Source organism: Lissotriton vulgaris, chromosome 3_2, assembly GCF_964263255.1.
Source record: "Lissotriton vulgaris chromosome 3_2, aLisVul1.2, whole genome shotgun sequence".
Lineage (NCBI taxonomy): Eukaryota > Metazoa > Chordata > Amphibia > Caudata > Salamandridae > Lissotriton > Lissotriton vulgaris.
In genome coordinates, this window is record NC_141690.1 from 136,624,959 (window position 1) to 136,643,352 (window position 18,394).

The 18,394-nt window shown below is 42.6% G+C and overlaps 1 protein-coding gene across 1 annotated transcript in view; it reads right to left on the minus strand.

Annotated features, from left to right (window-relative positions):
- Window positions 1–10,326, minus strand: part of LOC147725422 (proton channel OTOP1-like) — a 300,787-nt gene extending 290,461 nt beyond the window's left edge. Inside the window, exon 1 of the mRNA XM_086964530.1 lies at window positions 9,963–10,326. Coding sequence (XP_086820656.1) covers window positions 9,963–10,326 — 364 coding nt within the window. The remainder of the gene's footprint in view (window positions 1–9,962) is intronic.
- Window positions 10,327–18,394: the final 8,068 nt, after the last annotated feature.

Genomic DNA, 18,394 nt, shown 5'->3' on the forward strand with positions numbered 1-18,394 from the left:
GGATCATTTGGACATGCCACTTATGAACTCCGCTTTTTTGCAGATGACAGGGAGGTGCTCCACGTACCTATCCCTTGATCCACACCCTCAAGCACTCTCTCTCACTTCCTGTCTCATGTTCCACAATCAACAATTTTTAGAAAGAGATTCCTTTCTCTTTCTCCGTACCTCACACTTTTTCCCTACCTCTGTCTTTCTCCTTACCTCTGTCTTTCTCTGTACTCCTCTCCATCTTCTCTACTCCTCTCTCGTGTGTTACAGGCATAAGCCCCTACCTCGATGTCTCTCTCTCTCTCCTCCTAGGTCGGAAAAAGACATTGCCATTTAGAATGCCAATAGCTCTAACTCAAAACAAAAATCCGAGACCTGTTGCATTTTCAATACTTGTTTTTATATTTTCAGTTCCAAAATGGAAGGATATTTTGTACGGGAAGATTTCATAACCTCTGCCCCATTCTGCATAGCATGACCTACAGTCGAATATTTTATTTACGGTTACTTTGTTGGCCATTAAGTGAACATATATTCATGTACTTAGTACAGTAGCACTTGCCTAAATTTGACAGATAAAAGAACCTCTGACTCAAAAAAAAATGAGTCTGGAATAGAGGTGGTTAGTTTCAATAGCGATCCTCAATTCAGAATGTCATGCACACCTCTGAATTCATATTAGGGGTGAAAATTAAATGTTATATCATTAAAGAATGTGTTTTTCCGTACAGACTCAGCAGAGGTCACTACACAGGTGAGCATCCTGCTGTAAAATTATTTTGAATTCCCTTGCAGGGAGTGTTTGTCAAGTTAACTACAAAATTAATTCTCCAATCTCACTCAGAAGTGAAGTTATTGATGGCATTAGGACTAACATACAGTACATTTACCAACACAGTGTTCTCAGACAATGAAATAGGAATTTGTGATTGACAATCCTCTTTATTACTTAATGAATTCACCACCTTTCCCTTTGCATAATTTTTTGGGGATTCTACTGGTTGAGGTCTAGGTTGGAAGTTGGTTTGGGATAAATGATGGCCAAATAGAATATTGGCTTCTGCTGTTGTGTAGGCTGACCACTAAGTTTGAAGATGGGAAATCAATCCATGGACCTCTTTTCAGATTCAATCAAAAGGTCTGAGTCCTTCTTGTTTTTTTCTGGGCCATTTCATAACCTTTTCCTAGTCCTTTTTGTTAAGGGTGGTTGCGTACTTGGACAATTGTTGGAAACTGAGGAATTTAGAACTTGAATTCTATGAATTTCAAATGTGCCTGTTGAAAAAACCCTTTCGACCTTTTCTATATCAAAGCTTGTTCGAGACTCATTTTATCACCTGTTTTCTTCATTGATCTTTTACTACTACAAACAGGCTGATCTACTAATTGGTCATTTTGAGCATGTATAGGGACATCATGCTGAACATTTTGTGTCATTGTACTTTCATTATTCTGGTGCTGATCTAAACTCAGACCAAGGTTTGATAAGGGTAATACATTAGGCTCAAACCTTAGTTGAGAATACAATTTTTTTTCTTCATCAACAAGTGATCCAACTATAGCCGGAAGTTCAGAAACATTTTCTAAAATACATGTACAGGTGCAAACCATTAATTGAATATTTACATCAGAGTGAGTTTTTACAACCAAATCTGTTAAATTATGAATTTTAGTATCTATTCTGGCAACTTATAAGGCAAAAGTATTAAACAAATTCAGCTGAATATTTAATTTATCAGAGTGGAAGTTTAATCCAGTTGTTAGTGCATCCATTCTACCTAACAAATTCCCCCTTACTGCTGTATCATTTGAAGGTTGATTTGTGAGGTATTAGACTTCCTCTGGATTAGGGCCCACATGCATCATTGTGACATTTTGCACTTCCTAATTTGCGAAAAATAAGGAATCGCAAATTAAGAAGTGCAAAATGCTATGCATCATTATTTTCGGTATTCATTTGTGATTCGGTAAAAATCGCAATTTTTACCGAATCCCAAATGAATACCGAATTCTTAAGTTAATTTTCGCAATTCCCATTGATTCCTATGGGCCAAAAGGCCCATAGGAGTCAATGGGAAGGCATTAGCAAATTGCGAGTGGCACTTTGAAAATTTCATGGGTGCAGGGGGGGGGTCCAAAGGACCCCCCCATGCACCCCTGAAATGTATTTTTCGCATCATGTTTCACACACACATGTCCTAAGGACATGTGTGTGTGAAACATGAATGTTGAAAGAAAAACATTTTCAGCATTTGAAACACTTTTTCCAAATTTACCGAGTGGTTCAACCACTCGGTAAATTTGGCACCCTAATTGCGAATTTACACTTTGAAAAGTAATGATGCATTGCTTTTAAGAAATCGCACATCTGCGACTTCTTAAAAGCACCCGCAATTTTAGAACTCGCAAAAATGTTACGAATTCTAAAATTGCTTCATGCATCCCAAAAAGCACTTTTGCATTCGCAAACGGACGATTTTAAGGAATCGCACCGTTTGCGACTACAAAAATGCTTGATGCATGTGGGCCTAGATGTGTTACATTTAGCCAAGATGGAGAGGTCAGCAGAGTTTATTGAGTTATCATGTGCTCCTCCCTTATGAACCCTTGATCTGATGCCATGCCATAATTATGATTTTTTTTGTGTCACTGAATTTAATTCAAAATGTTTAGAACTCACAATAGGTACTGGAATAAATGTGTCCATTTTGTTTTTTTCTTTTGAATGATCCTTAGCTAAGGGAAGCTCTCTTAGGCTAGAGGTTCAAGGATTCTTGACATCGTTGAATAATTTTGTTGGTGATATCTTCAATTTCTTAGGAGACTTTTGGCTTGAATGGTCATCATCCAGACATGTGACAGAGTTATCTGTCGTTGGTTAGTTATCATCCAGATATATGACAGAGTTATGGTTATCGCTATCACTAAGACTAAGATGATGTTCTAATAATACCTGGCCCAACAAATTTCCTTAGTTGGACATGTTGGACAAGTTTTGTAAACAAATTCCGCAGCTGATACTAAAAATGAATAAGGGGAGGGTGAGACATAAAACTCTGGATCTGCATGAATTTGAGCTATCATGACCATTGTGTGAGCCCCAACACTCTTATTTATGACAACCATTGGAGGGGTGATTGTGTGAATAATGTCAATATACTGTGTTAAAGGATCTCCCAAAGCAGCACCCTGTGTGCTGTAAAATAGAACAGTAGTTGAACTGCCTGATGCAGAGATGTGTGGAAACTCAAAATGTTGTAATCCACAATCCCTGAATGTGGCAGGTGTGAGCAACAAATGAATATAAACATGACTTTAGACTCCAACACAATCAATGTTTTAGTACTAAAATACTAGCTTCTAGCTGCTCGAGGTATTTGGGCACACCATGTGCACAGCAAGAAAAGCATGCTATGCTATCTGTATCTATGGCCTAAAGAGGTCTGACCTCACTAATTTATGTTAACAATATGTACTGAAAAGACATTAATAAAGGCATGTCATATAACCACACCATTAACCCCATGACCCACAAACTAACCCCCACTGGAGTTCTCTAAATCACTTTAAATTATGCTAATAATACAGAACATAATGTATGATGAGGAGGAAAGAGTGAATTTGTCACAAATTGAATGAGAGGAACATATCACAATGATGAAAAGAAATATATAAAAACAGAGGTGCTGGGCTTTCGTTAGCCTGCTGGTAACCATGTAACATAATGAGCTCTGAGTCTCCTGCTTTCACTTCTACAGCCAAAGCACAAACTCTTTTGGTCAGATCTCACTTGGCCGGAGGTCAGGGAAGCATCAACCCTTAGACAAGTGAGGCATATTGTTTCTTTCTCCCATTCATCACACCTGTTTTCCATCTCAGTCTTCAGACACAGACAGCCAACTCGAGCCAAATTGTGTCCACTGATGGCTACAGTCACTGTCAGCATTCATAACTGGCAGACAGTGTAGTACTGTAGCTGATCAGACAGCCATGTTAAGCAGGGTACAGATGGGACGAAGGGACTAGAGTCTCAGAAAGCACCAGCATACCCTGATTACCACCTTTCCTCAAGCCCAAGAAAACTACAGCAGTGGCAAATGATGTCAGAGGACTGAGCATCAGAGCCCGGCTCTGGGAATTGACGTGTGCTGACAAATTAGGAGGGACCACAGTATCAAAGCAATTTTGATTTACTTGACATTAAATTTTAGTGTGCAAATGCAGTGTTAAGTGCCCATAAACATTGATCTAACCTCTCATGGGTGACACTTGGGAGGTGTTAGACCCGGTATCCTTAGGGTGGTGTTTCTCCAGAATTTTCACTTTTGGCATCTTCTTTTGTTGACTCTCTTTATATCTGACTTAGGTCTCTGAGCACTTTACCACTTCTACCACTTCTAACCAATGCTAAAGGTAATGTGAATCTCCCTAAACATGATGACATTGGATACACCTAATTGACATATTTGATTTACTAGTAGGTCAGTTGTAAAGTGGTATCCCATATACCCAGGGCCTGTAATTTAAATGCTACTAGTGGGCATGCAGCCCCTATTGTGCCAGCCACATAAGTAGCCTTTCAAACCTGTCTCAGGACTGCCATTGCGCAGCCTGTGTGCTCAGTTTACTGCCACTTCAACTTACCATCTACAACTACTTGGCAAACCCTAAACTCCCCTATAAGTCACCTCTAAAGTAGGCCGTAAGTGACCGTAAGGGCAGGGTGCTATGTAAGTGAACGGTAAGACATGACCTGTATGTTTTACATATCCTGCTAGTGACAAACTCCCAAACTCGTTTTTCACTACGAGGCCTGCTCCTCTCATAGGTTAACATGTGGAATTCTTTGAATGCGCTCTCAAGCTGTAATTCCTGATTACAGAGGAGTAGCTGCTTTATTTTTCATATCTTTGGATTGGTAACTGCAAACATTCGTTACTGGTAAAGTTGGATTTGGCAGTACTAGTTTAGAAGTGCCACTTTTAGGAAGTATTCATTTCTCTGCTCTTAGCTCTTTGTGTGCCTTCCAGCCTGTGTCCAACCTATGTCTGGGTTTGGGTGATAGCTACGCTGTACAAATTGCCATTTTTTTGACATGTAATCCCCAATTTTTGATGGTAGATGATATAGGTGCGCTGGGTTCCTGCTTACCAGGTCCTCGGTCCCAGAGCTGTTTCCCAAAACTCTACAATTGTTTCTTCAATTGGCAAAACCATAGTACCCTCTGTAATTCCCGAGTAAATGGTTCCCTGGTACCTAGGGCCTCAGGTAAGAAAGAGGGTCCCTACCGGCTGCAACATGAATTGTGCCAACCTAAGGGACCCCTCACCAAGCACATGCAAGACTGCTATTGCAGACTGCGTATCTTGGTGCAAACAAAAGTGATAACATGACATGCCACGCACCCCTGTGTGCCATGTCCCTCATAATGCATGTAATATTTGTAAGTCACCCCTACAGCAGGCCTGACAGCCCTAAGGCAAGGTGTTGAATAGTACATGTGAGGGCATACCTGCATGAGCAGATATACCCCATTACTGGTCAGTCCTATTACTGCCAGTACAAGTGACCAGGGAAGCCATCTTGAGAAACATGCTGGACACTGATGAAATCGAGTTCTCCAATTACCTGATTGCTTCACTGAAAATAGGGATGTTTGATATCAAACATCTCGTATTGGTAAACTCACACTGATGCCAGAAATTTGATTTACCAATACATGCTCCCAGAGGGCACCTTAGAGGTGCCCCCTGAAAACCTCTAAACCTCTGATGTCCTTGCTGAATTGTTTCTGCCAGCCTGCCGTCCGAGACACTATTCTGGACTCCTAGGGTCAGAGCCTCTGCTCTCAGGAGACCCAAAAAAAAACTATCCGATCAAAGGGTGTAAGACCACATACCACAGGATGACTTGCTGATTACCCTTCCTTGGGCAGAAAGCCTCATCGGGTTGCCATCTTTAAAATGCAAATCTGGCACCCCCTCACAGGAGAGTAAGCCGACTCCGTTGTGCAGAGTCCCTTTGGCCCCTGAACAGGTAGGACAATTATCTAGTCAGGTAGGTGTGCTACCTCCAGGCAAGTACCACCCCTAAGGTGGGCTACTGTGAGGTGGACACCATTTTTCATTGCTAGCCAGCTTGCATGCCTAGGAATCCTGGGTCAGGGTTATGCCCACTCACAGGAAGTGGTCATATAGGGGGTGTAATGACCCCAAAGGTCAGTAGCCCATTGGCTACAACCCTACACCTCCCTAAATACCCCTAAATTCAGTGATTAGGGGAGACCCTGGCACCAGAGAAGCTGATCCTGATGACCTAAGAAGAGAGAGGACACCGAAGAGCTGTAAAAGCAGAACAGGAGAGAAGCTGCCGACCTGGTACCAACCATAAAGGCCTATCTGCATCCCTCATCGAAAACTGCACCAAAGTGCACTAATCCTGTAGCTGTGACTCCAGAAACTTTGGAGGACTACCTACCTTCAAAAAAGACTCAAGATCTCCCATGAACAGTAAACTTGTCATCAAAATCTCCAAAAAGAAAACTCTGATGCCTCTGGAACCCCCAAAACCCGACACCTGAAGCCATTACTGCACCTGTTGCCTTCGACCATAGGTCCCCTGGCCCTCCAAAGCTTGAGTCTGCCATGGTTTCACTCCTCATAGACTTCCCGATGTCACTTGCAGCCTCTGCAAGCAGGACCCCTCTCCTGCGACTGCTCCGGTAAGGAAAAACCAGACACCTAAAGACACCTGTCACTCCTGGGCCTTGAAGAAGAGGACCAAAGGTACCCCACCATCCCAGAGCATTGCAGGGCCTGGGCACACTTGCAGGTTCATCCCGACTGGCTTCGTAGCAAAAGCCTGCAACCTCTGATTACAGAGAATGATTCCCATTGAAACACATTGGCCTCCTGATGACGTTTTGCACCCTGTACCCGACCGCCTCCATGCCACTGATGGTGTACTGTTGGTACTGGCTTGGACCTTGCCCATCACCCACCTTAACTCCTGGAGATTGGTCTCATAGGTCGATGTACTGTACCTGTTTGCGGAACTTGTTCTTTCCACAGGATAACACTGCAGAACTCAGTTTTTAAAGTGAAAAGAATTTATATTTGAAAATGTACTTACCTGAAAGATTTTCTCTGATGCCAAAACATATAGAAAGATACTTGCTATTTTTATAAACTAGTGTGGATCTCCTTCTTGAGTTGTGTGCCATTTATTGTATTGGCAAATGTATTGCACTCCTCTGTGTGAAGCCTAAGGCTGCTTGACCACTCTATCCCCAATAGAACACTTTGGGATTACATAGCAAGCCCGAGTCCAGTAATAAGGGAACACCTGGACTCTTTACATAGTATATCAGATTATTGATATATCACATAAAGAGCCAACTTCCTACATACACTTTGTGCATTCCCTCTAGACAGCCACAACGACAGGACCCTCAGCTGCATCTGCATTCATCTGCATCCTAATGGGTCTCCCTCGGCTGCGGGAAGGGGTCAGACCGACACACTTTAATAGGTTGTGTCCTGCCTTTGCGCAAAGCACTGACCAACATCCTCGGGTTTAGCTTGGCAGACAGGACTGTGCTGAAAGGGGACCAGCGCACTTCAAACACCAGACTTTGATGTCACCTCTACAACAGAGGAACTTTGGGGAATAAGTACTGAGTCTCTGATCCCATCTAATCAGACACTTCATTAGACCTGTTACTAGACACCACTGGTTCTACATCTACACATTTCCAGAGGAATGATGTGCCGCCAGGAGGGACTGCCACTCTGATAACTGCCTTGTTTTGTTGATCTATTATTTTTTTCTGCACTACCTAGAATGTGTTCTTCAAGGGCTTGTTGACTTGCCCCTGTTCTGCAGACTGAGGGTCATCAAGGACTTCACCACTGCTGTGGGTCTCTCGTCATCATGTGTCCGACACATGCCTTTTGGCTCACCATAGATCGTGTCTGATCGCCCACTTGTTCTGTGCTCTTAATGCGAACTTTGCTGGGAGAGGGATAAGGTGCCTTTTTGCTCACAGTGGACTGTGCCAGATTGCTACTTGTTCTGTACTTTAAATGCTTACCTTGTTGGGAGAGAGTTAGGGCGCCTTCCTGCCTTCCTGAGCCTCTGCCTGCTGCAGCTGAGAGATGCCGCTTGTTAATACGGAGCATTGTCAGGCAATGCTGGGCCATCGCTAACCTTGGTAAGAGAGACTGCAGCAGCGTCGCACACATACCTACTCAGCGTGACCTCAGGCATATCGAGAGACTTGTGCACGAGGCCTCCCCAGATAGCGGTTTGCCTTGCTGAAATTAAGCACCTACAGAATGTACTGTGTACAAAGGACAGGTGAGGTCCCAGGGGACTCATTGAGGATCTCCAGTTGTTAAAATCTAGTTTGTGACATCAACATTATCGGCGCCGTCTTGTCCCTTTTAGGCTCATATGTGCGCGTAAATGGCCGCCATTTAGAATGCCATGGCCTCTCTGCCCACTGCCGCTAGCCAGCGCGTCTCTCTCCCCCTGACCTCGTAAGCATCCCCCGTACGCTGACAGCCCCCGCTCTCACATTTTTGGACCATACACCTCCCCTTCAACGCAACCCTGCCTCTGAACCACATCCCGTTCCCAGGCCGCCATCTGGCCCTGCGGATGCAGTTTATTGCCCCCATACAGTAGGAAGCTTCTCTCATCAAAGGATCCACTACTGATCAAAGCCCCCACCCCATGAGATCCGATCAGCCACACACATTCCGGGAACTGGCGGAATATCCAGCTGCGCGACAGTCATCACCTGTTGAGACCGGGGTGGGGACTTCTACTGTAAATATGTGTGGGAACGGGCATCAGGAAGGGGTTCCGAGGATGTCTTTTCCGTACTTGAAAGTGTTTGCAGGAATATGTTACTGTAATAAAGATCATAAACCAGTGTATAAGAGGCCAGGCCTCAGTGATGCGGCTAGAGCACCTCGAGAAGATACCCTGTTGTCTGATTTGACGTGTTCTGCTCCGTCGGAATAAACTCCTGTTTCCTGCCTTCCAGTCTCCAGCGCCTGCCTCTTTGTTGGATAATTTTGAATGGTATGAGAGGCGGCTAACGCCGGGCAAATACTCAAAGGTCCTTGCTCGAAATTGGCCCTACCTTTCCACACAGTGCTCATGCTTGATGGGCACAACTTTCTCTACTACTTTTCAGCCACATAATTAACAAGCCTCTTGTTTAGGTCACACTCAATGCAACTTGATCGGAGTGACTGTGCATAATCTAGGAAATACGAGTGTTCTCCCAACACTAAAAACCCTAAAGCACTGTGATCTGATTGTACTTTTATGTGCTCTTTGCTTAAGAAAGACTAATTGTACCTGTATTTGAAAGCTCCCATATCTTGCACAGTATGCATTGTGTTTTTAGCGGTTTGGTCTTGTTTTGTTATAATATAAATAATAAAATAATAAACTATTATATATTTTGTACATGTGGACTCTTTTCGTGGTGTTATCATTGTGTTACTTTGTGTATGTTGCATAAATACTTTTCACATTGCCTCTTTAGATAAGCCTGACTGCTCTGCACCAAGCTACCAGAGTGTGAGCACAGGCTATCTTTTTAGTGTGTACCGGCTTACCAGGGCTAGAGTGAGGTTTCCTGCCTGGCCTGGGTGTATACCTCAGCAAACCAAGAATTCCATTTCATTAAGGAGGGCTGTGAACGTGAGAGACGCCTACACAGCAGCTATTAATATTTTGCTTGCTCACTCATAGTTAACTCCTCCGGGCCCTGCTGTGCGGACGTGGGTAAGTTAATTTGTGCTTTTCTCTGGATGTAATAAAAAGGCCACAGTAGTAATTAGCGTGAATTCTCGGGAGAGGAGTCAAAGTTTACATTAGTGAGGGACGTCTGAACTGAAATGGATTTCGCAAGCAATAGCAGGGCGCAGCAATTAAAACGAATTGATACGTACATCGTAACCACCGTGCTCCGGCGTGAGAATCCTTTTCTTTGGTAGAATTCTTTTGTCTTTTGGTTCTGAGAATATACCATAGCATCCACAGAAGCTGAACAAACATTATTGCTATTAAGTAGCACTGTATGTCTTGTTTACTAAAACGGATGAGATTTAAGGAGCCGGCAAACATCAGGAACAGACCAGCCAGAAAGAGATTGATTCCATATTGGCTGCTCAGGACTTCCGAGATTTTCTGGGTTAATCTGAAGTGATTTTTTTTCTCCTGAACTGTTTTTTCATCGAAAGAAGGAGAGACGGCTCTCTCGGCTGAAGCTGTTTCCTGAGATGTAGCATTGTCTTTGAGCATGCCCCCGGCCATGTCTTATATTTATGGAAATACCTGCAATAAATAACAAAGTTTAGATAAAGTAATCCTTGTTGACTACTTCTCAGTCAAGCATGACATTCTGCATATAAAAAAAATTAAAAGAACAGGAAAACGTGCGCATTAAAATTCTTTAAACAAGCAATGGTAAAGTCAATACAGGTCACCGATATAACAAGCATTTGCAATGCAATAGGTCTCGCATTACTGAAAGTGTGAGCTATTGGCGTTGCAAATAATAATGCAACACCAATAGCTGAAACGTTCTGTAATGCGAGACCCATTGCATTGTAAATGCTTGTTTATTACTAGGTATAGTGAGAGGGGAAGGTGATGCTTTATAGTAGTCATGAGTATGAAGATATGACTTCCAGATATTATCTGGAAAATTGAATTTACGTTGAATGAGCTGTCGTGGAGGCAGGCAGGGGCGTAGCGTGCTCAATAAGACTGGTGGGTGTGACCTTCAGATTTACCAACAATTAAGCTGACACCATCATGAGCAGCAGTGCATGAGGGGGGCTTCACGGTAATAGAAGGAAAAGGAGTGCGGACAGTGAGGGGATACTTGAAACACATTCTTTTGTAAAATAAACATGTTTTAACACCTTCAAAGCAGAGATGAGAGAGTGTCTGTTTTTGTCTCAGTATTTAACAGTCCAAGGTGAAAAGTGACAGACACTTTACCAAACCGAGCTGAAAGCTCCTGTACCCAACTATCAATTAAATAATACATTTGGGAGGTGTAACACTCCAACCCCCCACCCCCTTGTGCTATGCCCCTGGAGGTTTTGTACACCTCATATGTTAATGACTAGGAAAAGGAGGACTCCATGAGGGGGTAATGTTACAATAATGTTGTCATAATTTGAAGGGTGTCACAGTTACCTGTGCTGAAGTCCCTCCAAGTGAGCAGCATTTGTTTACAAGGCAACTGGGAGGGAGAAGCATTCTCATTGTGCAACATAGCTTTAGAAACACTGGGGCATATTACCAAGGGCCTTATCGCCGCTTTAGCGGGAATTTTTCCCGCTAAAGCGGCGATAATTTTATCGCCCTATTACCTAGCTGTCGCTAACACCAGTTAGCGCCAGCTAGTAGGAGATAGCGATCATCTTGGGACCCGCTTTGCATGTCAGCGATATTTATCGCTAATGACATGCAAAGTGGGCGTGCCAAGATGTTAGCGACTGTAAACAGTCGCTAACATCGCTATCTCCAATTATCTACAAAGGTGTACTTTTGGAAATATTCGCGCTAAGCGCGAATATCTCCAAAAGCTAACGCCTGCCCAGAGCAGTTCTTAGCCATGTTATCCAATGGTAGGTGATAACATGGCTAAGAGCATTAGCTCGGTAATGCATGAATATCGCGGACTTTTCAGCGATATGCATGCATTTCGGCCGATTTTCATCGCTTTTGAGATAAACCTTGATAATGGCAAGGTTTATCTGCGATAAAAATCGGCGGAGCTCGGCGATAATAATATTGCCGCTAACCGTGTTAAGCGATAATTATCGCTTAATCTTGTTAATATGCCCAACTGTTACCTTTATCCAAGGAAAGGGTCCGAGACCAGCATGGAAATAGCCCTAGAGCCTTTGATGTAGCAGTCTGTAGCCTGATTGGATTAATGCCAGACTGCTCCTGATTATAATATACCTTCTGAGATTTGGACTCGTTTTAAACATTTCTTCAATTTCATCACTATTATGTAGACAGAAAGTAACTAAAAAAATGGTTTCTCTTTGTGGTACTAAAATACTGTAGTAAAAATGTATTTGTGTTATTCTGATATTATTCCTTTTTTTTTTAAATACTTGCAGTAGCGTAAGAGGAAGGGAGCGCTTGCAGAAATCTGTGGTACAGTTGCTTTAACGATCTTGTCGTTCTTTACATTTGTGCTTGATATGTTTCTGTGCTGCTCTCAGGGGCAAGATTTGCACTTAAGTAAACCAGTAATGATGAATAAAGCATTACTCCTTGCAGCCTCTGGGCTGGGAGTGGTTATGTGAAGATGTGGGGATTGCATCTCTACAGCTTCCTCCAACAACAATCATTGGCATCCGTTAGGGTGTTTCTGGTAGGATGATGTTGTCTACGTCAACAACAGGTGCGAATATGAATCATTCGCAGCAAACATGAGGAAAAGAAATGTTCGCTAAAATATGTTTTCTTTCAAGCTGAGTATTCTCTGATAGATGAATGTAATTTAATTTCATATTTTAGTTTTCCGGCAAGTTAAATGCCAATGTGCATATTGTCTTTCTCATGAAAACACGATAAAGGTAATTGACTAATTTGGTTTCCTACTGCAAGTAATGAAAAGTCTCTGCAAATACAACCAGCTGCTAGTTATTTGGATTTGGTGGAGTGGGTGGCAAAAAAACGCGTGGTGCATCAGCCCACAGTGTTGGTTGTTTTAGACCAATATGGAACAATGCCAGCCCCTCTTGGATGGAAGATCACGGCACGCACACACTTCAAATGGATGCAGCAAATATGAAGGTGTGATTTGAATAAACATTGCTATACTTGCAGAGTTCAGATGTAAAGGCAAACGACTTGAATCCTCACATTCATCTACAGGTGGATAGCAGTTGCAGTAGCCTATGCATTTTCAAATTCTACCACAGTCTTGAGGTGTTAGCACCCATAAGTGTATTGCTAGTAGCACACATTCTACCTTCATAAGGAGGCGTGGGATAGTATTCCTCATGCTTTTGGTGTAAAGCTTTCTATGCAAAAGCAATGGTGTACGAATGCCAAGCTGACTCAGTACAAGGCAACAACCCAAAAAGTATGACATCCTTACATAAACATCAGTTGCCGGATCTTAAACTAGCAGCGGCTGCAAACATCCAGCAGGATAGTTTGCTTTTTCAAAAATTCAAATATAAACTTGACATCCACCAGATGTATTTTATCACCTGCTGCAGGAGTAAACGTGTTTCCGGCCTGTAACTGTCACGTGAACCCTCCTAAAGTATTACCAGAATGACATGCTGCATATGCTGGCAGACCTGCAAAATGCATGCTGTAATTCTTCGGCGAGCAGTTTGAGCTCACAAGGCGCAGGCATGCATCGGCTACCGGCTACGTTTTCGCTTCAAGTAGTACACAACAGTCACACAAAACGCTCACATTCCAGACTTGTGCAGCATGTGGCCACACAAACACGACGTGGGTGGCGAGCCAGAACGGTCACCAATCTCTTAAATGCTGGCAGCTAAATGACGAAAAGCGTTTACAAAAGCATCTGCGCTTTCACTTGCTGTTGCTCGCATCCTTTTATTTCGTTTATTCAACTGGCACTATTGAAGTGACAAAGCCTGCTGGAAGATTCAGCAGTGACCAGTCCGGATGCCCCAATCTGTTCCATTTACTAAATACTGAGGTGATCTTCATTCATGTGCAGGGCATCAGGCCTCTGTTTACCCAGGCGTTGTAAGCTAAATTCTATCCAGCCATACTGCGTGTGAAAGGAGACCGTTCAAGGTATGACCAATTATCGGGACAGTCGCCAATGCCCTCCTCAGGCCCTGCTTCCTATCAAATTAGGAGAGATATGTTTGCTGAGAACTGCGTAACACTGTCATTGTAGAGTTAATGATGCGGGCGCCGTGGGTATGTGTTGCTTTGCATCTGTTTTTTGGTGTCTTATTTGAAATCGCCACAGCCCATGAAGCAGGCACCGTGGCGATTAAAAAGAAAAGCCCAAGTAGTCCCAAAAACAAAACTGACAATGCCCCACAGCGCAAAAGAACTGTAGTTGGTCGGTGCTACTTCCGATAAAAACGGAAGTGATGCATCGGACTAGCAACCAAATAGGGAGGCAGGAAAACCACAGTAAGCGCAAATAAGCCAATTACAAGCAGGAGGCAGGGAGCAGGCGGGATTCCCCTCACTATACTGATTACTGAATGTCTCGGAGAAACAGCGCATGCGCGCTGACTACACGAGACCTAAAAAGGCTGAGTTATTTGCTTTTGCCAGTGCCTTTTGACAATCACAAGCAGCGCATGCCCACAAACGGCTGGCAGTCTTGCAATGGGGTTTTAAACCCAGGCGGCTGATGAAGCACACACATGCATTGAGATGCATTTGTGCGTGTGCTCTTATGACGCATGACAGACATTTATAATTTACCACCCTAACACTGCAGAGGTCCATGTTAAAATTATAAATAAACTGTTTTACAAAATGTAAAAATAAATGTGCAGCAGCGCAAAAACTAAATGAGGGTCCCAGTAATACGTTGCAGTTGAGCCGCCGTAATAAAGTTTGTCTTTATAACGGACAGCAGGAAGTAGAAAGGAGACGAAGAAGAGAGTGTACCTTTTGGAGAAGGCAAGAGTAACATGTGTTTCATTTTCTTCTTTTAACAGACACAGGCAAAGCCAAAAAGGTCTAGCTTGTAACTGAAATTTCAGGCCAAGTCTGTCTGCTTTAGCAATGTTTTTCTATATTGCATGCACAGATTTGTCCCATGAATTACCATTTTCGTACTCTGAATAAAACAAAGACACAAACTACAAGAAAACAAGAAAACACAGAGCACACTCAGCCAAATATGGCATTCACATGCCCTCTAGCTATGAAAAACGGCAATCGACTCTTTCCGGATGCAGGTTGCAGTACCTTGAGCTGCCTCATGTTACCTGTAAGGAGTCGGATGTACACCCAACATACACTTGTTCATTCTGACAGACACTATACAACTTAGTGCATCTCTCACAGAAAATAAATATACATGCGGTATAGATAAAGGGATGCAGGTAAATTGATCCGCCTGCTTCTGAGCATTTTATAGTTCAAAAACAGAAAAGCTATTAAGGTAGTGTTTTCATATGCATTACTCGAATTTCAAAGTGCAGCTTACTTTGAAGAGAAAAGTAGGTGGAGTCACATTAGCCCTCCACACTGCTGTGCATGAGAAAAATGGGCAAGTCGCTAGGCAAAGGCAGCAGTGTGGCTATTAATATAGTTGAGATGGTTTATAATTAAACATAGGTATGCACTCTTTATCTTAGTAAGGATACACAGTAGTAAAGAATAATAGAATTCTTACAAATATGATGAATAGCAATAATTAGACTCAGTCACTTTGTAATTTTGTCATTTAAGTTCATGTCTATTCAGATTCTCATCTATAATACATGTATCACACTGTGAAAAATTGGGTTATTGGGTTGCATCAACCATAATCCTTGTCAGTGTGCAACACAAAAGTAACTAAATGAACCTGTGCTAAACACTCTGTTAACTTGTCACAAGAGCAGTCAGGCTAAACTTAGTGGCTTAACTTAGAGGCTCAACTCAGTCTGGCTTAATTTAGAGGCGCTTTGTGAAGTATTTATGCAGCGCACAAAAAGTACTAAAGGGAAAACACAACACAAGAAAAATCCCATACCAAGTTAGAAAAATCGAGTACAAATAAATATATGATTTGAAACCAAAATGACAGCAATTAAATCTTTAAAACAGGACATTTGGAATTTCAAGGATTTAAGGTATTTATAACGCCAAAAACTACAAAGGGCTAATAGTGGTTATCATGTTGTGCAAAAGCATGAAAGTCATAAATTCAGGCCGACTGCGATGGAATGCAGATTGGATACCAGGAACAAGTTAGTCCCACTGAAAAAGTTACCTTCTTAAATTCTGGTGCCAAAAGTCAAGTTCGAGCCGCAAGGAGAAAGGAGAGCATTGAAGAAGGTCACCGTTGTAGGGCAAATAGCAGGCTTGGCACCATGGATGGTCTTCGCTGTAGCACAAAGGTCCTGTCGGGCGTTCTAGACAGTCATTGCTGGAGTTTTGTGTTGGCGGTTACCTTGGATTGTTGATGCTGTTGATGCTGTACCACAAAGTGCAGGGTTAGAGTTGCTGGCCATGTCCACAAGAGCTTCATATTCCACATCAAGGGCCCAGGGCCTGAGAGGCAATTCTTGGGGATTGAGAATCTACCCGAGCAGAGGCCTGCAGGGCTGAGGCAGCAGGTTAACTGGGCAGATGCAGGGAGGCCTTTGGAGCTTGTTATGTCCCTGTAGCGCAGAACAGGATGCCAGCTAACTATCCCTGGGATGAAGGTAACAGGCCCTGTATTCCTTTTCAGGTAGTTGGACAGGTCACAAGGAACAGGCATGGCAGTTCTCTGGCAGCATGGCAATCCTGTTTGGTAGTACCTACAGGTCCAGGAGTGTACTGAAAAGTGCAAGGGTTCTACTTTATCCTGGTGCTAGTTTTGAAGTGGAAGAAACTTCAGTAGTTTTCCCCCACAGAAATATCTGTAATTTCCTGGGTCCTTGCCCTGGTCACAGAATGTCTGGAGTCACAATAGCCTAATGTGAAGTTATTTGTGTGTGTGTGCTGAGGCAGTTTCAATGAACTGCAACAGGTGCTGTGCACACAGCTCTGCCCCGCATACTGCCAGAGTGGCCCATCCTGCCACCCCCCAGTCCTCTAGTGTGTGGCTGTCTGGAACAAATACACAAAGGCTAACTTTGAACCAAATGGTTAGGACAAGAAAATGGTGACTTTCGAAATGTGGTATTTAGAGAATTGTGACTTAAAATCTGACTTTGCCATTAAAGAGGATTTCAAATTACATTTGCTTAGACACCAACCATGACATTTGCACCTGCTCTCAAACAAAATTCATCACTTATTAAATGTAATTGGGTAACCCAATAGTCTCCTATGGAAGAGGTAGGCATCACGTATTAAATGTAAATGGGTAACCCAATAGTCTCCTATGGAAGAGGTAGGCATCACATCAGTGGATAAACAAATCTATAAGTTTTTCTCTCCAAGGACATGTAAAACCTAAAGGAACATGTCTAACAATGCACCATGTCCTATGGGCTGTTTAGGACCTACCCTAGGGGTGACATATGTAATACAAAGGGATTTTTAGGCTTGGCATGACGAAAGAAAAATGAGCTCAATGTGAATGATTTGTTTGGACTAACGGTTAAAATACAAACTGGGAAGAAACGTGTATTCATCATGGATATTTGAGTGTTTTTGTTTAAATGTACACGGGTAACATCGGGATACAATGAAAATGTTATTGGAAGTTTAAGTTACAGAGAGGACATATGGGTGACGGGGTTTATTTACATAATGTATAATTTATTTTGTAAATGCTTGTTAAGTATTAAAAGTCTACCTCCTTCTTAGTATGGATGTAAAAAGACATCTTCAAATGTTACTTATTTTCTGTATCATGTTTTTACCGAAATTCATTGGTTGTTGTCACTACTGCTTCATCCCACACCGTTGCAAGTGTGTGGTTTTTCATGACTGAAAACTATAAAATCTGTCCTTTCGGGGATGTGTGCCAGACTTTCTGCTTGCTTTCTCGAAGGCAGCCTCTGTGTAGTCTGTTTGCAAATTTATACTTATAGAACTTTCCATGCCTTTTATAATGAGTAGACTCCATGTTAAACTGTTTGCAGATTTATACATTTAACTTTTGGCTCTTTTCCCAGAGGCAGACTTCATGGAAGATCAACTTACATATTTATATTCAAACTCTTCCCTGAATTACAAGCTGAGTAGATTTATGCTAGTTCTTTACTAAACTATATTTTGGTTTATGCTAATTCCCTCATGTTATGATCTCTCTCTAATGGCTTTATTTGTATACAATATTATTTCTGAGTTGAATCTTACTAACTACTTTTTTAAACACAGCAAGATGATGGACGGAATGCTGAAACTTTTCAACCATTGCTTTGTTGCTCACTATGCCACCCCAGTTTGGAACCAGCAATATACAAATCAGTCTCGACCCTGATCCTCAAGGGAACAGTCAGCCGAACTGCCAGATCAGGTCCTACCTGGACCGGAAACAAGCATCGTGGCACCGGTTTCAGAGTATCAGCCCTTGTCAGCCAGGCAAGCTTGAATCTTGTGTCATAGCAAGCAAGGGACCCAGTCTGGGCATACCCTTGACCACTTAGGGTGAACATAGCAACCACAACAAAATGATGAACGGAATGCTGTAACTTTTCAACTACTCACCCCTAGTCAACAGATATAGGTAGAACCCATTGTT